The sequence below is a fragment of the Magnolia sinica genome, chromosome 7, assembly GCF_029962835.1.
Source record: "Magnolia sinica isolate HGM2019 chromosome 7, MsV1, whole genome shotgun sequence".
Taxonomy (NCBI): domain Eukaryota; kingdom Viridiplantae; phylum Streptophyta; class Magnoliopsida; order Magnoliales; family Magnoliaceae; genus Magnolia; species Magnolia sinica.
In genome coordinates this window covers 1,701,925-1,722,821 of record NC_080579.1, presented here as the reverse complement: position 1 = coordinate 1,722,821, position 20,897 = coordinate 1,701,925, and the positions used below count along the sequence as shown (strand labels likewise).

The window sequence follows — 20,897 nt, the reverse complement described above, 5'->3', positions numbered from 1 at the left end:
ATTTCTAAGCTTTCCAGAGCTCTCCCACACATCAAATTCCTCCTTTCTTCTCATCCATACATACCAAAGGGAGAAAGAAAGAAGAAGGAAACATGGTCGATTGGATCGTCTCAGCTGCAGTGGAAAAGTTGAAGACTATCCTCGTAGATAAGGTAGCTATGTTGGTGGATATTTCTGATGAGATCAGAAAGCTTTCCAGCACGTTCACCTCGATTCAAGCTTTGCTTGAAGATGCTGAGTCTCGGCGTGTAAAAGACAGAGCGGTGAAGATCTGGTTAGAGAAGGTCAAAGACGTTGCCTACGATGTGGAGGACATATTGGATGAGTGGATGACAGAAGCTCTTAAATCAAAAGTAGCCGATGAAGGTGATGGATCCTCTCCCAGCAAGAAGCGTAAAGTAAGTAGCATCCTCTCCCCTGTTACTAATTACATCATTCCTCTCAAGTTACGCCTCGAAATTGGGAGTAGGATAAAGGAAGTTAGTAGTAGATTAGATGATATTGAAAAAGAGAAAAGCCAACTGTGTCTAAGAGTTTATAGTGCAGAGAGAGAGTGTGTGGATAGTGAAGTGAGGCGGGCTGAGATCGGAGAGCGAGAAACAGGCTCCCTAGTTAACAGATCATCAATTGTCGGTAGAGAACGTGAAAAAGATGAAGTCGTACACTTGCTGCTGCAGGAGGTAACTGTGGTACCCTTTGTCATTTCTATCGTTGGAATGGGGGGGTTGGGGAAGACCACCCTTGCTCAGCTCGTCTACAATGATGAGATTGTCAAGGGGCATTTTGAGAAGAGAATGTGGGTATGTGTTTCTGAAGATTTCAATGTGAAACGAATTACGAAATCAATCATAAAATCTGTTGACACAGAGTTTAAGGGTGAAAATTTAAACTTGAATCAATTACAAACTCACCTCCGTAAAATGTTGCGTGCAAAGCGATTCTTGCTTGTACTTGATGACATTTGGAGTGACGATAGTGAGAAGTGGGACATATTAAAACTTCCCTTCCTAGATGGTGCACTAGGGAGTCGAATCGTTATAACCACTCGCAGTGAAAAGGTTGCATTGGCGATGGGAAACAGCCACATATACAAGCTGGCAGTTTTATCCGAAGATGATTGTTGGTTGTTGTTCAGAAGTAGAGCGCTCGCGCATCGGAATGTAGAAGAGCGTTTGGAGTTGGAAGCAATTGGCAGGAAAATTGTAAAGAAATGTGGCGGGGTGCCTCTCGCTGCGAAAACAATAGGAAGTGCCATGTGCTCAAGAAGGACAAGAAGGGAGTGGGAGCTTGTATTGGAAAGCGACGTGTGGAATTCACATGATATCTTACAAGGCATTTTACCAGCTTTGTTACTCAGCTACCATGACTTGCCTCCTGCTTTGAAGCAATGCTTCACATATTTCTCTATCTTCCCAAAAGATTCATCGATAGAGAAGGATGTGATAATCAAGTTATGGGTGGCACAAGGTTTCATTCGCTCCGACACAAGTAGAGATATGGAGGAAATTGGTGGGCTGTATTTTGATGATTTGCTAAGACGCTCGTTGCTCCAAGACGCAGAACTCGATGATGAAAAGAACATAATCAGGTGCAAGATGCATGATTTAGTTCATGATCTTGCGCAATCTGTTGCAGGAAGTGACTGCTCAATGGTAGACATCAGAAAGCAAGCCTTGCTGAACCTAAACAATTTCCACCATTCTTTTTTAATTCTCAGTGATGAAGCTGATAAAGTGGCTTCCATTTCGGCCACCTTGAATAAGGCCGACAAGTTGTGGACGCTGCTACTCAAGTCCAACATCTCCAATGTGCCAAGCAATTTCTTTTATCATTGGAGAAACCTTAGGGCATTGGACTTGAGTAGCACTGCCATTAAGGAATTGCCTACAACAGTAGGAAAATTTAAACACTCGAGATATCTTGATTTATCTGATACCGGCATAGAGGAGTTACCGGAGGGGGTAAGTAATTGTGGAAATTTGCAGACCTTGCGACTCATTTGTTGTCGTAGGCTAAGAAAACTTCCTATGAGGATAGGGAAAATGATTAGCCTGAGACATCTAGAATTTCAAGCATGTGACGATCTGAAGTACTTACCGCAGGGTATAGGGAGACTAACAAGCCTTCGGATGTTAACAGATTTCATTGTGGGGGATGGCGACCAAGAATGTAAATGCGGAGAACTGAAACACCTCAACCGTCTTCAAGGAAGACTTAAAATTAGTGGGTTGGAAAATGTCAGGAGCAGGGATGAAGCTAGGGAGGCAGAACTGTATAAGAAGCAGCACCTTCATGCTCTAGTCTTGGACTACACCTACACAGAAGGTGAACCGTTGGAAGATGAGATGAAGAGAATGGAGGACGTGCTTGAAATCCTTAAGCCTCACACAAACTTGAAAGAATTTGCTATGTGGAATTACAAAGGTTCCAAGATTCCCAAGTGGATAGAAGATCCAGTGTTCTCCAATCTAGTCAAGGTGAATCTCTGGTATTCTCACCAGTGTAAACAACTGCCGGGTCTTGGGAAACTACCATCCCTTAAATTCCTTACCATTGGGGGTATGCGTAAGGTGAGAAAGGTGGGTGGTGAGTTTAATGCGGATGATAACAATGAGGGATGTGGTGGTGGTGTCTCATTCCCCAAGCTGGAGACCCTCGTTTTCTACTACATGCCAAATTGGGAGGAGTGGGAATTGAGAGGTGGAGATGGAGAGGTTATGCCATCTCTCCTCCAATTAGAAATAAACAAATGCCCAAATTTGAAGGTGTTGCCCTGCAACCTTCTACCTCTCCTCCAGAAGTTGACTTAAAAAAAAAAGTAACGAAGAGATGTTATCCGGAGGGCCATTACCTATACTCCCCAGCCTTAACCATCTGGTGATTGGTGGGATTAATGAGCCGACATCGATATCCGGTGCTTGGTTTGGACAACTCAAAGCCCTCCGAACTCTAGAGATCTTTGATTGTCCACGGACGGAGTCTCTACCAGAAGAGGTGCAACACCTCACCATGCTTCAAGAATTGAAGATCAATTGGTGCCGAGCCTTAGCACTGCGCTATGGACAAGGAGAAGAAGATCGGGACAAGGTTGCCGACATCCCTCATATCAGCTTCAACCGTTCATGACATTTTTATAAGGAGGTGGGAGAAGAAATCCTTGACAGATTTTCATTTGCTTTTGGTTTAAAGAATTGTGTTGCTGCTGTAACTGTTGTACCTTTTTATTCTTTTCTTTTGTTAGTAAGTTTCATTGATAAGAGCAGTGCTGATATTTTCTTGAGGAATTACTTTCTGAGAGTGATCTGTGAACATGCAAACAGCCATTGTATGTGTGCGCATGTATGCCTCAATCCAAACCATGTAAGTAGTGGGTGCCACTGTAGATCGGTCATAATCCAAAGTTACATTGAACGAGGATGATCCTCACTGTCCAGTTAATGTCCATCAAATGGATGGATGAAATAGAAATAGGCAAAGATCCAAATTGAACGAACAGATGTCCATTTAATAGACAGATGTTGATTGCCTTTTACTTCTTCCTCATGTGACCTTGTTCATTGTTTTGGAGGTCAGGTTCTTTGCCCCTCTCCATCTTTTGTAATTTTGCTTTTTATTAATAAAGTTTATGGTGTGACTGTCTACATTCACACACACACACACACACACACACACACACACATGTAGAAATAAAAAATAAAAAAATAAACAACTAAAGATAATGGTTGCCTCTTCTTAAAGATTAATTATATAAGGTCACAACATTTGCTACATGTATATTGGATAGTTGGTCAGCTTTTCCTAAACGTTCATTTATTTTGTACACAACTTCGATGAGGCATGCATGCAGTCATTTAGAGCGAGCCTTGAAAAATCAGCACAAGAATTTCCTACCCTTGAAAACTTCTTGGCATCCACAAAAGTTTTGGATTAAGTGATGTTTGTGTTTTCTCTTCATCCATGAGTGCATGACCTAATCAATAGGTTGGATTTCAAATAAAAATTATTATGGGCCTTAGGGTAGTGTGGCCCAGTTGAGCTTTGAATATGCTTCATTTTTTAGTTTCGTGCCCTAAAATGAGTGTAAAATGGATGGAAGGTGTGGATAAGATATATACATCACAGTGGGCCCCACAATTTACCTTGTAAATAGTCTGCGTCCTTTGTAAAGGGTAATAAAGAGACCGGTCCAACTGCTTACGCTCATAGACAAATAATCATTTAGATCAATGACTCAGATGGACCACTCCACATTAACTCAAGAGGTTTTATGCATGACTGGCCATTGTTCCCCGTGGTGCGGCCTATATGAATTTTGGATCGGGATGATTTTTGGCCTCTATGATGAGCAGGAGGGGGCACATCAGATGGACGGAGTGGATGTCGTACATACAGTATACTTATGGTCAGATTCCTTATGGTATTATTCTTCTATGTTGTGGCCCACCTGTGTTGTTTTTCTGTCAGATACTTTACCCCACTGCCGGATAGAATGGGGTTTACTGATGGACGGAGTGGATTATATTAAACGCGCAAAACTAAACGCCCCCCACAGATCTCATGAGTCGGAAGTGGATTGCAAATATTTCACGTGGGGTCAATTCAAACCATCAAAATATCCGGGCTCACACTGGTTGGAGTACGTGGTGAGGTGCATGCAACCTGCGATTAGTGCAAGTTTTTTTTTGGTTTGTATTTATCATAACCGTCCAATTGGTATCGGTGTTATCTTTCAAACACATAAGCGCTCAGCGATTCGATATGGGAAGGATTGAAGAGCCGAATCACGAGGTACGTGCTAACGTAGGACATGTGTGAAAGATCCGGACCATTTAATAGATGTGACTCTATTTGATATTTCTGGCCCCCAAAATTTAAGCGGTCTAAATATTGGGTAGGCTACACATGCATGGAATATATACATCTGGTGGGGTTGTTTCTAACCGTCCATTTTCTCATTTGTCTGGGGTCCACCTGATGAGTGGATCAGGCTGATTTTTGTTAATACATAAATCAAGATAGGCCCCACCTAGTGATTGGCTCGGATGCTGCACCGTTCTGTTCTGATGGCAATTTTGCTGATATTAACCGTATTAGCATGAATCGCGGTACGTTTTTCGTGAGGCAAGTGAAAAGGCACGTTCGGCACGTGTTTGACAATTAGGGACACGTTTCTACCAGGGCACCGCTTCTTTGTGCTTCCCGATCATGTAGCATACACATGTCACGTTCCTGCCATGATCCAAGCCATACATCCCGTGGTGACCACCACTGATTGGGCAGTAAAGTGCTACTCTTATTGGACCATCCTAAACCCTAATAATATGATCCTTTCTCACTAAATCTGAGCCCTTGCTTATCTGACTTTGGGTAACTTTCCATGTTTATCAATCAGTCTAGGATCATCCAAACTATTGGCTCCACAGTTTGTTTTTAACTCATGGACGCGCTAGAATTGATAAAATGGCTCGATCCAAACCGATCAACTTTGACCCCAAATGCTAAAATAAGCAAATACGTAAAATTTAACTGTATATTGTATTATAAGAAGATTGGTTGCTTGCTCAACTACTTGCAGAATTCTATCGTTGATCAGGCGACTTGCGGAGGTTAGGTTCTTCCTCCAATGAGTTCTTTATGCTTTCATAAGAAAAGATTTTTAAAATACCAAAGGCAATCAAATGAAAGCAAAAACTCACAATCCATTATTAGGGAAATTGCAAGAATGCGTCTCTTGAAAAAAACGACTTGATATTGGATAAATAACAAATCTAGCGCACAAGCATAGACTTGAATTACAACTAAAAATTATAGTTAATAGATTATTGTTGTTGGATTATCGTTACTCCTAGGATAAACTAAGATAAAAGAAATTGATTTGATTTGGACTATCCTCACCGTTGGGATTTTTTGAGCTGTTTTTTCTCCGTCACATTCCTCTGTTATTTATAGAGTTCTATGTAGCTTATTCTTCTAGATCCTTCTTCCATTATTACAACAGTTACATCTCCTCTTTCTATATCTTTCTCTTGTTACGTTTTCTTTTGTAATTGTTCCTCTTTTGTCGGCCATTTGGTCACTTGTTTCACTTTTGTCGACCAAGGTTTTGTTTTTACTACTCTTGGTCACCCTTCATATTTTAAACAACTAGACTGCACTTCTTATATATCGATCACTACATTCCATTGATCATCCACTGATGTGTAGAACTAGATTTACGCCAGCTCTAATCCTACAAAAAGCGCTCCAAATCTTTGACGATATTTTTATCCACTTAATATTTTTCATGCAATGCCACATGTTGCTCTCTTCTTGGCTTTCTTAGAATAGCCAGAAGTAGACTATAACAAGCAGTACATTAATGATACAAACATTGACATGTATGGGGTCCTGGGAAAGTTGATTTTCCAGATATCATGTGCAAATGGACTTTTAAAATACATTTAGAAAGGAAATAACCAAGAACCAAGCATGCCAAGTCTATGCCTAGTCCTTGGACCACTAATTGGGGGGATAAAGCTGGTATAGGTTCGATCCGGAATGTATTTAGTCCTCCATAGTGTAGGATATGATACGTGGGACAGGCCATGGGCCCTGCTTCCTGCCCAAAATAGCATTGCGTTGTAAATTTTCTCACATCAATGCAGTTTCAGTTTTTTTTTTTTTTTATATTTAAAAATTAAAATTAAAAATAAAACTTAATCCCTATCCTGCCAATGCGTCCCTGTCTTACCCTTTTCCTTCCTTACCTAACTCTCTCTCTCTCTCTCTCTCTCTCTCTCTCTCTCTCTCTCTCTCTCTCTCTTTCTTAGCTGCTGAGATATGGGTTTTGAGAGAGAGGGTAGATCTTTTATATGCCCAGAATTATTTCAGCTAACCTTGAGGTTTTGGGTAAATCCCCAAATAGCCAAGTGGGGCCGCGGGTTGGGTCAGGTTGGGAGCACGCTTGACTCGACTCAAGGTAAGCTCACCACGACTCGATCCACTAACTCGCCTTGAGCTCGACTCGAAAGTTTTAGCAAACAAGCTAAGCTTCAATAGTAAGCTTCAGGCCGAGCTCGAGCTTGAGCTCGAACTCGAGAAGAGCATGGACAAGCCAAGCCTAGCTTGGCCCACCTCGACTCGACTCGGCTTGATGTACTAGTGGGTAACTCACTATGCTTAGCGTACTGAGCTATGGGCCTTACAAGTATTTGAGTTTGACAACTTTTAAATAAAAATTAAAAATTTTGAGGATGAAAATGTCAATTTGCCATAATAAAATATGGTGGGCTCTCATCTCGGAAAGAAAATTGTCCTTTTAAAAAGAAACGTGAGCTCCACCAAAATTGATATTCAACCCACCCCTCGGCCGATCCAAGGTCTTTGTAGCCATGAACCCATATGAGAGTTTTTACAGTTCTCTATTTGATGGTTTTGTGGCCTACAACACGATTAATGTTTGTGAATTCGATATTTCCTTCATTGTGGTTTATTTGTGACGAGTTTTACCCTTAAACTTGAACCGATGACATGATATTAAAACTATTTACACGTAGATGAGATAAATTTACTTTAAGACAAACCAAAGGTGGGCTCAACACAAGATGTGGATGACTTCAAAATTGGCAACCCTTCCACACAAGGACTATTTGGTGATTCATTCTTCATTAATTGGTTTCCTTTATATTTGTTATTTATTTATTTATTTATTTTTATTTTAAATTTATTATTAAAAGTGGGAGTTTGTAAAAGGGAATAGGGTGTGGAAGAATATTGTAATGAATGAATTTTTATAATGGAAGGATGTTGTAATTGTAAATTTTATAATGGAAAAATGTTGTAATACATAAATGTGATGAATGTTAGAATGGATGAATGTTGTAATGGATGACTATTGCGATGGATGAATTTTTATAATGGAAGAATATTGAGATGGAAGTATATTGTAATGGATGAATGTTATATGGTGGATCATCGATATTTATTGTGGATAGCCCATTTTCACTGTGGATCACCGATATTACCCCGAACTTTTTAATATCCGAGTATTGAAAGTTTTCGAGTATTACCAAAGAAAGTAACATAATATGTACTTGTGTACAATACCAATCTAGCTATCTTAACCTTATATCTAATCTTTAACGTGAATCGGGCCGTTGGAAATAATCTCCATCCACAGATCAAGAAGAGGAGTTTTGATGGGTTCTAAACTCCTTAACCATCTAAGCTATATAAACAGCGATGGGTCCTCAAGTCTACATATGACCGAAGCTTTTCATCCCATCACGGTGCTTCTCTAAAGTTAGACCGTGATACGACATTGGTAATGTCTTCTCAATCAGGTACACCTTCAATTCAGTTATTTGATCTTCATACTCATGCATATTACAGTTCCAAGTGCTACCTTCCCTTCCAACCTAAAAATAATCAGACTGATTAAAATATAAAAGAATATTAATCTATAATAAAAATTACCCGGGCCCACTGATTGGAAAAAAAATGGTCCAGAGATCTTAGTCCAGTGTATCAATTAGGACCGTCCATTGGATCTATCCAATTCAACAGTCAAAATCTCTGGTGGAAAATGGACAGTCAATAAGAAACGGCCAGCTTTTCATGGACAAGATCATCTATCTGTAGCCAACTTTTCATGGACAAGATCATCTATCTGTAGTGATTTTTAATGGGTGTTGGATGGAATGAATACTTAACATAATGGACAGTCCAGATCAACTGATTGTATTGACCACATGTACTATGAAACTACATTGCTCTTGGATCACTTGATTATGTCTCCTGATTGAAACTCCGGTATTTGATGCAGAAGGTCCTGTAAATTATATTTCGAGAACTAATAATAGCTAATATGAAATTATTTTCTCTGAGGGCTCGTTTGGTTGCACCAGATAACATGAAATTTTATGAATTCAAGAAATTTCGTATTGTCTGTGTAACCAAACGCTCCCCAAGACAACCTGGTTCCACATTCATCCGAGTCATATGGGCCAGATACAAAACTCAGCAACATCATGTGTAAAAATGGATGAATGGTGTGGATAAAACACATAGATCATGGTGGGGCCCACAGAGCACCAACCATTAGCCACCTATCTAGTGTCAGCATCACTAGCCAAACCGCCTCCCTCTTCTTCTGCATCTCTCTGCTTCTCTATTCTCTCTTCCTGACTCATGAAATTCCTTACCATTGCATATTTCTAACCTTTCCAGACCTCTCTCACACATCAAATTCCTCTCTTCTTCCCATCCATACATACCAAAAAGAGAAAGAAAGAAGAAAACATAGTTGATTGGCTTGTCTCGACTGCAGTAGAGAAGTTGAACACCATCCTCCAAGGTGAGGTGGCCATGTTGGTGGGTTTCACTGATGAAATTGAAAAGCTTTCCAGCACATTCACCTTAATTCAAGGTGTGCTTGAAGATGCTGAGTCCCGGCGTGTGAAGAACAGACTAATCAAGATCTCAAAGACGTGGCCTACGATGTCGATGACATACTAGATGAGTGGAAGACAGAAGCTCTTAAATCAGAAGCAGCCAATGAAATTGATGGGTCCTACTTCATCATGAAGGTAAGAAGCTTCCTCTCTCGTGTTCATTTCTTCAATTATGTCGAGTTACGCTACAAATTTGGGAGTAGGATAAAGGAGGTGAGGGATAGATTAGATGACATCGATAAAGAGAAGAGCCAATTGGGTCTTAGAGTATATAGTGGGGAGAGTGTGAGAGAGGATCGTGAAGTGAGGCAGAGTGAGATAAGGGAACGAGAGACGGGTTCCCAACTAGACCGATCATCGATTGTAGGTAGAGAACTTGAAAAAGATGTAATCCTAGACTTGTTGCTGCGGGAGGTAAATGATCAGGTGCCCCTCGTCGTTTCTATCGTTGGAATGGGGGGCTTGGGGAAGACTATCCTTGCTCAGCTCGCCTACAACGATGATAAAGTCAAGATGCATTTTGAAATGAGAATGTGGGTGTGTGTTTCAGAAGATTTCGATGTGAAACGGATTACAAAATCAATCATAGAATCTGCAACTGGGTCTAGTTTTGTGCATCTAGGCCTGGACCCGTTGCAAAATCGCCTCCATAAAATGTTGCTTGCAAAGCGATTTTTGCTTGTGCTTGATGATATTTGGAGTGAAGATGGTGAGAAGTGGGATAAACCGAGAGTTCCTTTCCAGGCCGGAGCATTAGGGAGTTGAATCATTATAACTATTCGTAGTGAAAGGGTTGCATTGGCAATGGGAAATGCTCACATCCGCAATCTGGCTGTCTTACCCGATGATGATTGCTGGTTGTTGTTCAGGCGTAGAGCACTTGAGCATCGGAGTGCAGAAGAGCGTTTAGAGTTGGAAGAGATTGGTACGAAAATTGTAAAGAAGTGTGGAGGGGTGCCTCTCGCAGCAAAGACAATAGGGGTTGCTATGCCCCTGTGAAGGATGAGAAGGGAGTGGGAGCTTGTCTTGGAAAGCGACATATGGAATTCACATGATGTCTTACAAGGCATTTTACCAGCTTTGTTACTCAGCTACCATGACTTGCCTCCTGCTCTGAAGCAATGCTTTGCATATTTCTCCATCTTCCCAAAAGATTGGGGGATGGAGAAGGATATGATAGTCAAGCTATGGGCGGCACAAGGTTTCATCCACTCTGAAAGAAGTAGAGATATGGAGGAAATTAGTGGGCTGTATTTTGATGATTTACTAAGATGCTCGCTGCTCCAAGATGCAGAACTCGACCGTGAAAAGAACATACTCAGGTGCATGATGCATGATTTAGTTCATGATCTTGCACCATCTGTTGCAGGAAGTGACTGTTCACTGGTGGAGATCATAAAGCAATCCCCGTCAAACCTAAATGATGTCCACCATTCCTTTTTAAGTGTCAGTGATAAAGCTGGTAATGAAGCAGATAGAGTGACTTCCATTTCAGCCACCTTGCACAAGGCCCACAAGCTGCGAATGTTGTTACTACCAAATGACTCAAGAATCTCCGGGTTGCCACACAATTTATTTGATCATGTGAGATGCCTTGGGGCATTGGACTTGAGCGGGTCTAAGATGAAGGAATTGCCTTGAACAGTAGGAGAATTGAAGCACTTGAGATATCTTAATTTATCTCACACATACATAGCAGAATTGCCAGAGGAGGTGATTGATTGTGGAAATTTACAGACCTTGAGACTCGATCAATGTACTCAGCTAAAAAAACTGCCTAGACAGATGGGAAAAATGATTAGCCTGAGACATCTAGAATTGGATTCCTGTCTCTCTCTGAGTTTCATACCTCAAGGGATAGGGAGACTAACCAGCCTTCGGACGTTAAAAAGGTTCATTGTGGGGGGTGGCAATGAAGGATGTAAATGGGGAGTCCTGAAACATCTCAATCATCTTCAAGGAAGACTTCGAATTATAGACTTCGAAAAAGTCAGGAGCAGGGACGAAGCTAGGGAGGCAGAACTGTATAAGAAGCAGCACCTTCATAAGCTAATCTTGATTTATAAGTACGAAGGTAATGAACTGTTGGATGATGAAGCGAAGAGAATGGAGGATGTGCTTGAGATCAGCCCCACACAAGCCCCACACAAACTTGAAAGAGTTGGAAATATGGTATTACAAAGGCTGGAAGCTTCCCAAATGCATACAGGATCCTGTGTTCTCTAATCTAGTCAAGGTGAAACTCTTGTTTTGTGATAAGTGTAAACAATTGCCAGATCTTGGGAAACTACCTTCCCTTAAATACCTTGAAATTAGGGGAATGAAAGAGGTGAGAAAGGTGGGTGGTGAGTTTTGTGGGGATGATAACAATGACAGAAGTGGTGGTGGTGGTGTCTCATTCCCAAAGCTGGAGACCCTCTTCTTCGAAGACATGCCAAATTGGGAGGAGTGGGAATTGAGAGGTGGAGATGGAGAGGTTATGCCATCTCTCCTCCTATTACAAATATCTGAGTGCCGAAAGCTGAAGGAGTTGCCTAGCAACCTTCCACCACTCCTCCAGAAGCTGAGTTTAAGCATAGGTAACAATGGATTGCCATCGGGTGGGCCCTTACCTGTCCTCCCCAGCCTTAAGCATTTGGTTATTTGGAACTGTCCTGAGCTGACATTGTTCCCTTGTGGTTGGTTGGGACAACTCAATGCTCTCCAAACTCTGGAAATTGAAAGTGTCAAAGGTTGGGGTCTCTACCAGAGGAGTTGCAACTCCTCACCATGCTTCAACATTTGAAGATAGAGAGTATTCCACTCTTAAAAGAGTGCTACAGAGTTGGAGGAGAAGATCGCGACAAGATTGCCCACATCCCCAACATCAGCATTCTTCCATGAGGAAATCAGAGAAGATCGCGACAAGATTGCCCACATCCCCAATATCAGCATTCTTCCATAAGGAAATCAATAACAGCTTTTCTTTTGCTTTTGTTTCTAGGAATTGTATTACTTCTGTGAGTGACTGCTCTAGGTTTTTTGTTTTTCTTCTCAATACATGTCAATCAAAAGATGTATATCAAATGTTGATTGCCTTTTTATTTGTAAGACATGGACCCAATGGATCCAGTGTTGTAGGTGAGACACTGATCATGGGGCCCACTCAATCTATACATTATATATCTACGCCATTCATTCATTTTTCAGATCATTCGCATCGGCCCAAAGATGAAGAAGATACAATTTTCAGGTGAACCACATTACAAGTAGCGAGATGAATAACCATTTAAAAAAAAATTGTGAGCTACAAAAGTTTTGGATCAAGCTGATATTTGTGTCTTCCCTGGTCCGTGCTGCCTTATTAACAGGTTGGATTTCAAATAAAAATTACGGTGGACCCTAGGAAGTTTTTAGTGGTAGGTGTTCAATGACCATTGCTTCTTGTGGTGTGGTCCATGTGAGATTTGTATCTGCTTCATTTGTTGATACATGCCATAAAATGATCTGGCAAAATAGTTGGATGAAATAAATATACAACGCATACATCGAGATGAGCACCACGGTTGGGTTCCCACCCACATAGCTGGATCCAGGGTTGCAGCGAAGTCACATCCCTTCCACAGAACCTTGTTTGTTGTCTTGGAGGTGAGGTTCTGTCCCCCTCCATCTTATGTAATTTTTCCTTTTTATTAATAAAGCTTATGATGCTACTGTCCACATTCACACACACAAAATCTGTCAAAACAAATGGACGGCATGGATGTAAGACACATACATCACGGTGGGCCTACAGTCGGGGATCCAATCCCAGTTTTGTTGCTTTGAGTCTACACTTTTCACTAGGTTGGTAACTCAGCTCGAGTCAATGCTAATGTGCTGAGTTGGCTTACCGATTCATGAGTTCTAATGTTTCGTTTTCCTGACACAATGCAAATCCCAACCAAGCTCATAGGGACAAGTTCCAATCTATCTATGATGTGGGTGGCACTATTTTGATGTCTTGGCTCATGAATCAGGTGGATTCCATAATCTGGTGAATACGGTAGTCTGCTGGACAGATCCACAACAGAAGGGAACTTGGCCTTGGTTTTTTTAATATGGCCACCTGTTTCTAAAACTGTCGATAGGTAATGAGTGGACCAAAGCTGATGTTTTGTTGAGAACCATCTAAATGGTCTCATCCATATGATAGAAGTAGAAGGCTTAGATATTATACTAGTCTACCATGTTAGCCACCTTGTATATTGATGTAGAGCGGGTCGCAGACAGTTTCATGTCAAATGTGATATTTTCTGATTTTTAAAGAAAAAAATGAAATTTTCATTAAGATGGTGTTTTTTCTGTTATTTGGTTTGTAAAGAAAATCAAATATCATTATATTACACAACATTTATTATTTGTTTGTTTAAAAAAGAAGATCTACCACTCTACATTTTATCTCCATTTCTATTTAGAATTGTGGTTCCCGAGATAATTTGGCTAGAGTGATTTGTTTATGAGGTAGAAGATACAAGGAAACAATTGAAAAAGTAGTGCACTAGCCTTTGGATTTTATATTCATATGCTCGTAATCCAAGCAACAAAAGCTAGCCATTGAATCTAATTATTGTTGCTCTACATGCGAAATGCGATATAAATGACACCCTTAGACATGCATCCACTATCTAATATTGATAGCAAAAAGTAATGATACCGTTTTTCATATCTATGTATTGAATTCTATTTATCCAATAAGATTTTAATTAGAGATTACCACTTCCCTTCCTCCTATCCTCCTTCGGGATTTAGAGTCCACTTAGTCCGCCCCCAAAATTTGATTGAGTGGGTGATGTAGGATGTTGCACATATACATTCCTAGTATGGTTGGACCAAAAAAAGGTTCAACCAAAAGACGGTTCATCATAACTTTTGATCCGGCTATCGTTATGGGACGCACAACCTATCGATCTTTATTGAAATAGGTCATCTGAGGTGAACCGATCCACAAAGTAGGTTGTATTTGTGCGTTTCATCAGAAAACACGCACTTTCAGCTCAAAAACGAAAATTTAAGAAAAATTCTAACTCTAATAGAAGTTATCCAAAATAATAAAACTCATTTAAAGTCTAATTTGTCAAAAATAGAAAGCCTAGATAAACCTCATTGGAGTTATAGTATTATTACAAGTAATTTTTTAAAGAAATGAAAATCTAAAGCTCTAAAAATAAGAAAATGTGACAAAAATTGAAATTATTAAAAATAGTAATTATATATATATATATATATATATATATATATATATATATATATATATATATATATATATATATATATATATATATATGGTGTTATTTGCACATGTAATAAACATCTATCAATCAATTTTTAATTTTTTTAGAATTTATTTCTTGTCTTATTTTCTCTCATGGATTTGAGATATCTTTATGAGTAGTCCCGAAGCTCCATAAATTCCTCTTGAGGAAGAAGGTGAACAATCTCATCACGCACATCCCTGTGTCAGTGGGTTAAGGTGGCAACTTGGACTGGTCACATATTTCTAATTAACTTATATTTGGTCGCTTGGTTTATTTTTAATTATGTGGGCGTGCCAGAATTGATACATCAACTCGATTCAAACCAATTAACTTTAACCTCAAGCGTCAAAATAAGTAGATACATCCAATATGGACATATATGATCAAATTCCGAGGAGATTTGGGTTTAAAAAGAAACTATTTACACCTTTTATTAGTAGTCAGAACAATGCAATGGACGGTCCAGATTACCCCTAGGTATAAATAGTTTCTTTTTAACATTCCATTTACTCATCCATTGTTGACCAAGGTAATGAGTAAAATTGCAGCTTTACTGGAGACGTAAATAACAAGATAGGCCCCACCAGGTGATTTGCTCGTATGCTATACCACTCAAGAGTGGATTAGGTGTGGCTCAGGCCTCACCAAAGATGGTGAAACCCTTACGGTAGGGCCCATCTCGATGCATGTATAATACATCCACACTGTCCATCTGTTTTGCCAGATCACTCAAGGCCATGGTCGTAAAAATAAAGCATATCCAAATCTCAGGACTATAAGAAAGTGATTAAATGACCACTATTAAAAACTTCCTATGGTTCACCCTAGTAATGTTTACGTAACGTTGGTCAGCCATCCAACCTGCGGATAAAGTTCAAACAAACCTGCACCAAGGGAAAAAAAATAAAATCCCCTTGATCCAAACCTTTCATGGCCCACCGTAAGTTTTTAATGGTCCTCTTGATCCATAAGCATACGACATTCCTATGATGATCCAAACCATACATTCCATGGGGACCACTACTTATTAGCCTTCAGTAAATGGTTAATCTCTAATAAAACGATCTTTTCTCACTAAATCTGAGCCATCGCAATTTTTGAATTTTGGTCTCTTCGTGTTCATCATCCGTGATATGTTAAGGATCGTCCAAACAGGAAGGATGTTTAGTGGCCCACTCAATATTGTATCTATCTCAAACGAACGGTTATAATCTGCTACACGCATGACACGAGCAGTAAGGTAACATTGTCACCGTAAGCGATTTCTATTTAAGTAAAACTTCATGGAGAGAATGAATACCGCTTTTCGACTCGATCGCTTGGAAAAGGTTTAACGCCGTTTGCAAGCGTACGCGGGTTCGAAATGTGGTGAGAGGAGAGAAGAAGAGGAGAAGATGAGAGGTATTTTAAAATACCTCGTTTGTTTTTTTTTTTGGCCCATCCGATTTTTTTGACATTATTCAGTGGTGGGACCTGGTCGATCTATCATGAGTACCACCGGATGAATGGTCCAGATCGCTTCAGTGCTAGACCCAGTTCTTTCGAAGTTTGGAGGAAGGCGAACGTGAAGAACACTAACGCACTGTAATCAGAGCCGCTCATCTGATTCAAAGAACACGTGGCCTGGAGAGATTGATCCGATTTTGTTATAGGTGTTGTTCATGGTGGGCCTAACCTATTGGACGGGTTGGATGTTACATTGGCATGACATGCTGGCAACTTTGCACTCGTTGGATGTGAACCATTGAACGTTTAATCTTTTATCATCAGTGTCCATTTGAAGGTTGGATGTGGACCATTGGACGTTTAACCAATCAAATGAACGGTTTCAATCTGCCGGTGCACTGAATTGTTATGCATGTACCATACACGTGGCACATTTTGATGATGATTGGAAATATACATCCGGTGGGGGCCACCACTTACGGGCCTTTACTAACTAGTTATTTTGATTGGACTCTCCTGAACATCTATTAAAATGATCCTATCTCAGTCAATCTGAGCCATTGCAAGCTGAAGCATATATTTGTAGGTCATGAATTATGGTTTTTAAATTGTTCAAAGTGAAAATGGTAGATTGTAGACCACTTAATTTTTTATCCATCCATTGAGTGGTCTTGTTGGGACTCATGAAAGTGCAAAATAAAATAAAATAAAATAAAATAAAAATCAAACAAGATAATCACAACCACACAAACAAATCCAATAAAGAACACTTAATTTAAGTGAAAAAAATTCTTATGAAAAAATACTATGGCACAAAGCAATAGCAAAATTTACTATAAATAACAAAATTTATAAGAGAGGGAAAGAGCTCATTGATCAGAGCCCCCAAAAAACCCTAGCTTTTCTTCTCCCTTTGCTCCCCAAAGCCCTAGACACCTTATCCCCTATCCTAATTTCAGATTACAAACCCTTTTAAAGAGTTAAAATTATATTAGAAAATAAATCCTATAGTTCCGTAAAATTGTGTATGCTGGTTGATGAAAGGTTTGATCACATCGAATGCCATCGACATCCTTTAATAGGAACGAAGCCACCTTCGGTCATATCGATTTGGACTTAGGAATTGTCCCAGAAGCAAAGGCCAAAAATGGAAATTTTATAATAAGATCAAGTAGTTGTTGATAGGAATGAGTAGTTTGTCGATGTCATTGACAGACCCTATTACAAACAGATTTTAAACATCAGCCAACAGGTCTTACTCTACTGTAGGCGTGACATGTTAGCAAGTATTATAAAATACCTCGTGGCATGTTAGCAGGTATTCTAAAACACCTCATTTTTGGCCGTCTAATTTGGACCTTATTAGTTAAGATCTCATTGATTTGGAGAAACCAATGATTTATGTTCCAATGGATGGGATTGAAATGACATATTTGTAGGATACAATACGGGAACCTATAAAGCCCGGTTAGACTAAAATGAATTAAGCTCAAGCCCAATCCAAAAATGATTGAGCCATGCATGCTAGGCCCGAACCTGAACCGTGGTCAGGCTTATCAAGTAAGTGTACCTAGCCCATTTCATGATATTTGGTGCAACCAAACACAATATTAGAGAAAATACATTTTCTTTCATAGAATCACAATCAAATATCAATTTTGCCCATCCAAACTCACCCTAAACAACCCATGATCACATGATTCTTGTAATTAGAGCTAGGCACGGGACGACTCGACTCGACAAACTTGACTTGTCCGACTTGTTTAGATCTGACTCCATCCGAATTGAGTAGGTGAATCGATGCTAATTGAGTTGACTTTGTCCAATCTGAACTCAAACCTAGTTGAGTTCGAGTTACCTAGTAACTCGACTCGACTCATCCCAAAATCCAACTCGGTATTGACTTGTAGGGCTGTACATGAACCGAGTTAGCTTGGTTAGCTACCTCAACTCGACTCGAAAAAGCTCGATTCGATTTGGTTCGAAACTGTTCAAGCCGAGTCGAGCTGATTCTTTTAGCTCGAAAAATTTTGAACCAAGTTCGAGCTTCCTCAAACTCGACTCGACTCGGGTCAAACCCCAACTCGAATCGAACTCGGATTGAACTAGTTTAGTGACTCAGTTACTTTGATATTGATGTTGCTCACCAAGTGTTTGATGAAATGACTCAATGAAGTGTCAGCTAGTGGCAAGGAAGGTATGAATATGAACTAAATACCCTTTTTTTTTTCTTTATTTTGATGTTGCCTACAAGGTGTTTGATGAAATACCTGTAAAACCGTTGCTGCTGTTTTACATACAGTGAGAATTTGAAGGTGCAGTCCATGTGTTTGTGAAAACGCCGCATAGGCGAACTCAGCTCAATCTTAGCTCAAACTCGGCTCAAACTCGGCTCGAACTGGCTTGAGTTGTTGACCGAACTGAGCCGAGCTGGCCAATCAGGCTCGAGGCCCGAGCCGAGCCGAGTTTGAGCTGGGGTCAACTAGTGGCCAAGCCAAGTCGAGCTGTGCCAAGCTCGACTGGGTTCGACTCATGTACACCTCTATTGACTTGACTCAATCTGAAACTCAACTCGTACATATATGTTAAAAAAAAAAAAAAACTCAAATATGACATTTCATATCTGAGATGCCGTGTAGCCAATGGAGAGGTTGCAATTCTGGCAAGTGAATCTAGGTTTTGAGTTGTGATTTCAGCCCGTGGATACGCACTGCATTCGACTTGACTCGGTGCTGACTTAACCCAACTCGGTACTTGTGACCGGCTCGGACTCAGTCCAGATTAGTCCATGTGAGACCTGGACTCCGGGTCAGGCATGCTGGACTCGGTACCAAGTCGAATCAAGTTCGGGTCAGGCCTATTTCAAAACCAGATCAAGTCGAAACATCCCAAACTCGGTCCGACTTGACTCGACTCGATGCCCACCTCTACTTATAATTAACATTTTGATACCAAACATCTCCCACCATCCATCAATGGCATGCGGGAATCCCAACGCACTACCAATGGATGGTATGAGATGTGTACTACACATTCTCATTTCTACTAATTAGAACATGCAACTCGTTCTATTCAAAGTAACAAACTTACCATTTACAACATCGCATCAAATGGCCCACCCATGGCCAAAAAATCAAAGGTGGGCCAGCCCAAATAATTTCAAGCCCTGGCCCATTTATCATTTGAACACCTATAGAGAATAATTCACACATGTGAAACCTCCATCCACCATGAGATCGACCTCACTCACGTACTTCGCCTCATCGCTTACCAGGAACATCACGGCATCAGCCACTGTTAGGAAGAGATGTTTGGATACATTGAAATATAAAAAATAAATTGAAAATAAAACATTTCACTAGGTTGAATCACGTATAAAATACGCTGTCCTTAAAGCGTGATTCGCCCCCTTATCAACTACTGATGGGTTACAGGCAAATTGCTTCCAGGATAATACAAGCCTTATCTGGATCCAGTGTGCAACAATCACGATAGGTCCACTGTGGAACAATTTTAATGTAGCGAATTTCTTCTTTCTGGCAAACTTAGATGGTGGAGATGTTTTAAGTATTTTATAATGGAGCTATGGATCGTATCTGATTTGATGGGAGAGATGGTGTGTTGAGATAATGAAATCGTACTGGAATGGTCCAGTTTATATAGGCATCAGGTATAGCACCGTTGCTATGTGGTATTCAATGGTCCCGAACGTTTGAAAAATGTTTCTGGCCGTTGTCCATTAATCTCAGACATTTCTGGTCATCAGATCAGAAGATCTGACTGTTGGATCATCCTAGCCCGTCCGTTTTTAAACCGTTGTGGCTTTCAAGGTAGCTATCCATTTTTAGAAACGGCTGGACGTTTCGGATTTAAGATCAGGCCGTTCTCAGTCACTTATAAAACCCAGACTCATTTCAGATTTTCAGATCCACACCGTCCAAAGGCTCTGACCAGACCCATCGTACTAGACCCATCTCACCATCTAGCGCCACTACAGCCACACTGCCACATTACCTCACTGCCCATGCCCACGCCCTCGCCCGTGCCCAAGCCCGAGCGCATGCGCGCGTGTGCACGTGCTTGTACGCACTGGAATACGCAACCCGTGTTTCATCTCCTCCAAGAACTCCAAGTAAGAATACTCTTTACAAGTCCACATATAAACCACAAAAGTTTTCTTCACATTTCTGATGTGGGACAAAGCACACACACCACACTTTTTAATTCAAAAAATTCAAAAAGCGTTTTGCAGGGAAAATCCTGAAATTTTAAAAAATTTGAATTTTCATTTTTATTATTTTAAAAACCACTGATTTTTAACAATCTCCCACTGGTTTTTTAAAACAATGAAAACTCTGCCAGAATAATAATAGTTATTATGCATAAAGGAAGATATCTTGCAATTTGAATCTTTCCTTAGTGTAAGTATTTTAAAGTTATTTCGAAATTTCTGATTGCTGCAACATTGAAACAGTTATTTCTATATGATATAACCGAAAATACCACACACATAATAGTTCATGCGTTAGGTGTTCTTTTATAATTTCGCTCAGTACTTTCAATGGCCGTGTGCTTATCCTGTTTCATGACCGATCCCGAGATAACTCTAACTCTCATAAGAAGTGGCACCACTTCTAGTTCACATAGGTGAAATCCTTCCAGTGTTTCAGTTAAAACACTTGTCCTGTTTGACTGGACTTCATTAAGAGCTAATACTCATCCCCCTTTTAAAAATGGCCAGCAC

The 20,897-nt window shown here is 40.2% G+C and overlaps 2 protein-coding genes across 2 annotated transcripts; both read left to right on the top strand.

Annotated features, from left to right (window-relative positions):
* The first annotated feature begins 92 nt into the window (after positions 1 to 92).
* LOC131251869 (disease resistance protein RGA2-like) lies at positions 93 to 2,810 on the top strand. Its single transcript, XM_058252862.1, has 2 exons — positions 93 to 1,588; positions 1,718 to 2,810. The coding sequence occupies exons 1-2, from the start codon at positions 93 to 95 to the stop codon at positions 2,808 to 2,810; spliced, it is 2,589 nt and encodes an 862-aa protein (XP_058108845.1).
* A 19-nt stretch (positions 2,811 to 2,829) lies between these two features.
* LOC131251868 (putative disease resistance protein RGA3) lies at positions 2,830 to 10,196 on the top strand. Its single transcript, XM_058252861.1, has 2 exons — positions 2,830 to 3,087; positions 9,447 to 10,196. The coding sequence occupies exons 1-2, from the start codon at positions 2,830 to 2,832 to the stop codon at positions 10,194 to 10,196; spliced, it is 1,008 nt and encodes a 335-aa protein (XP_058108844.1).
* Positions 10,197 to 20,897: the final 10,701 nt, after the last annotated feature.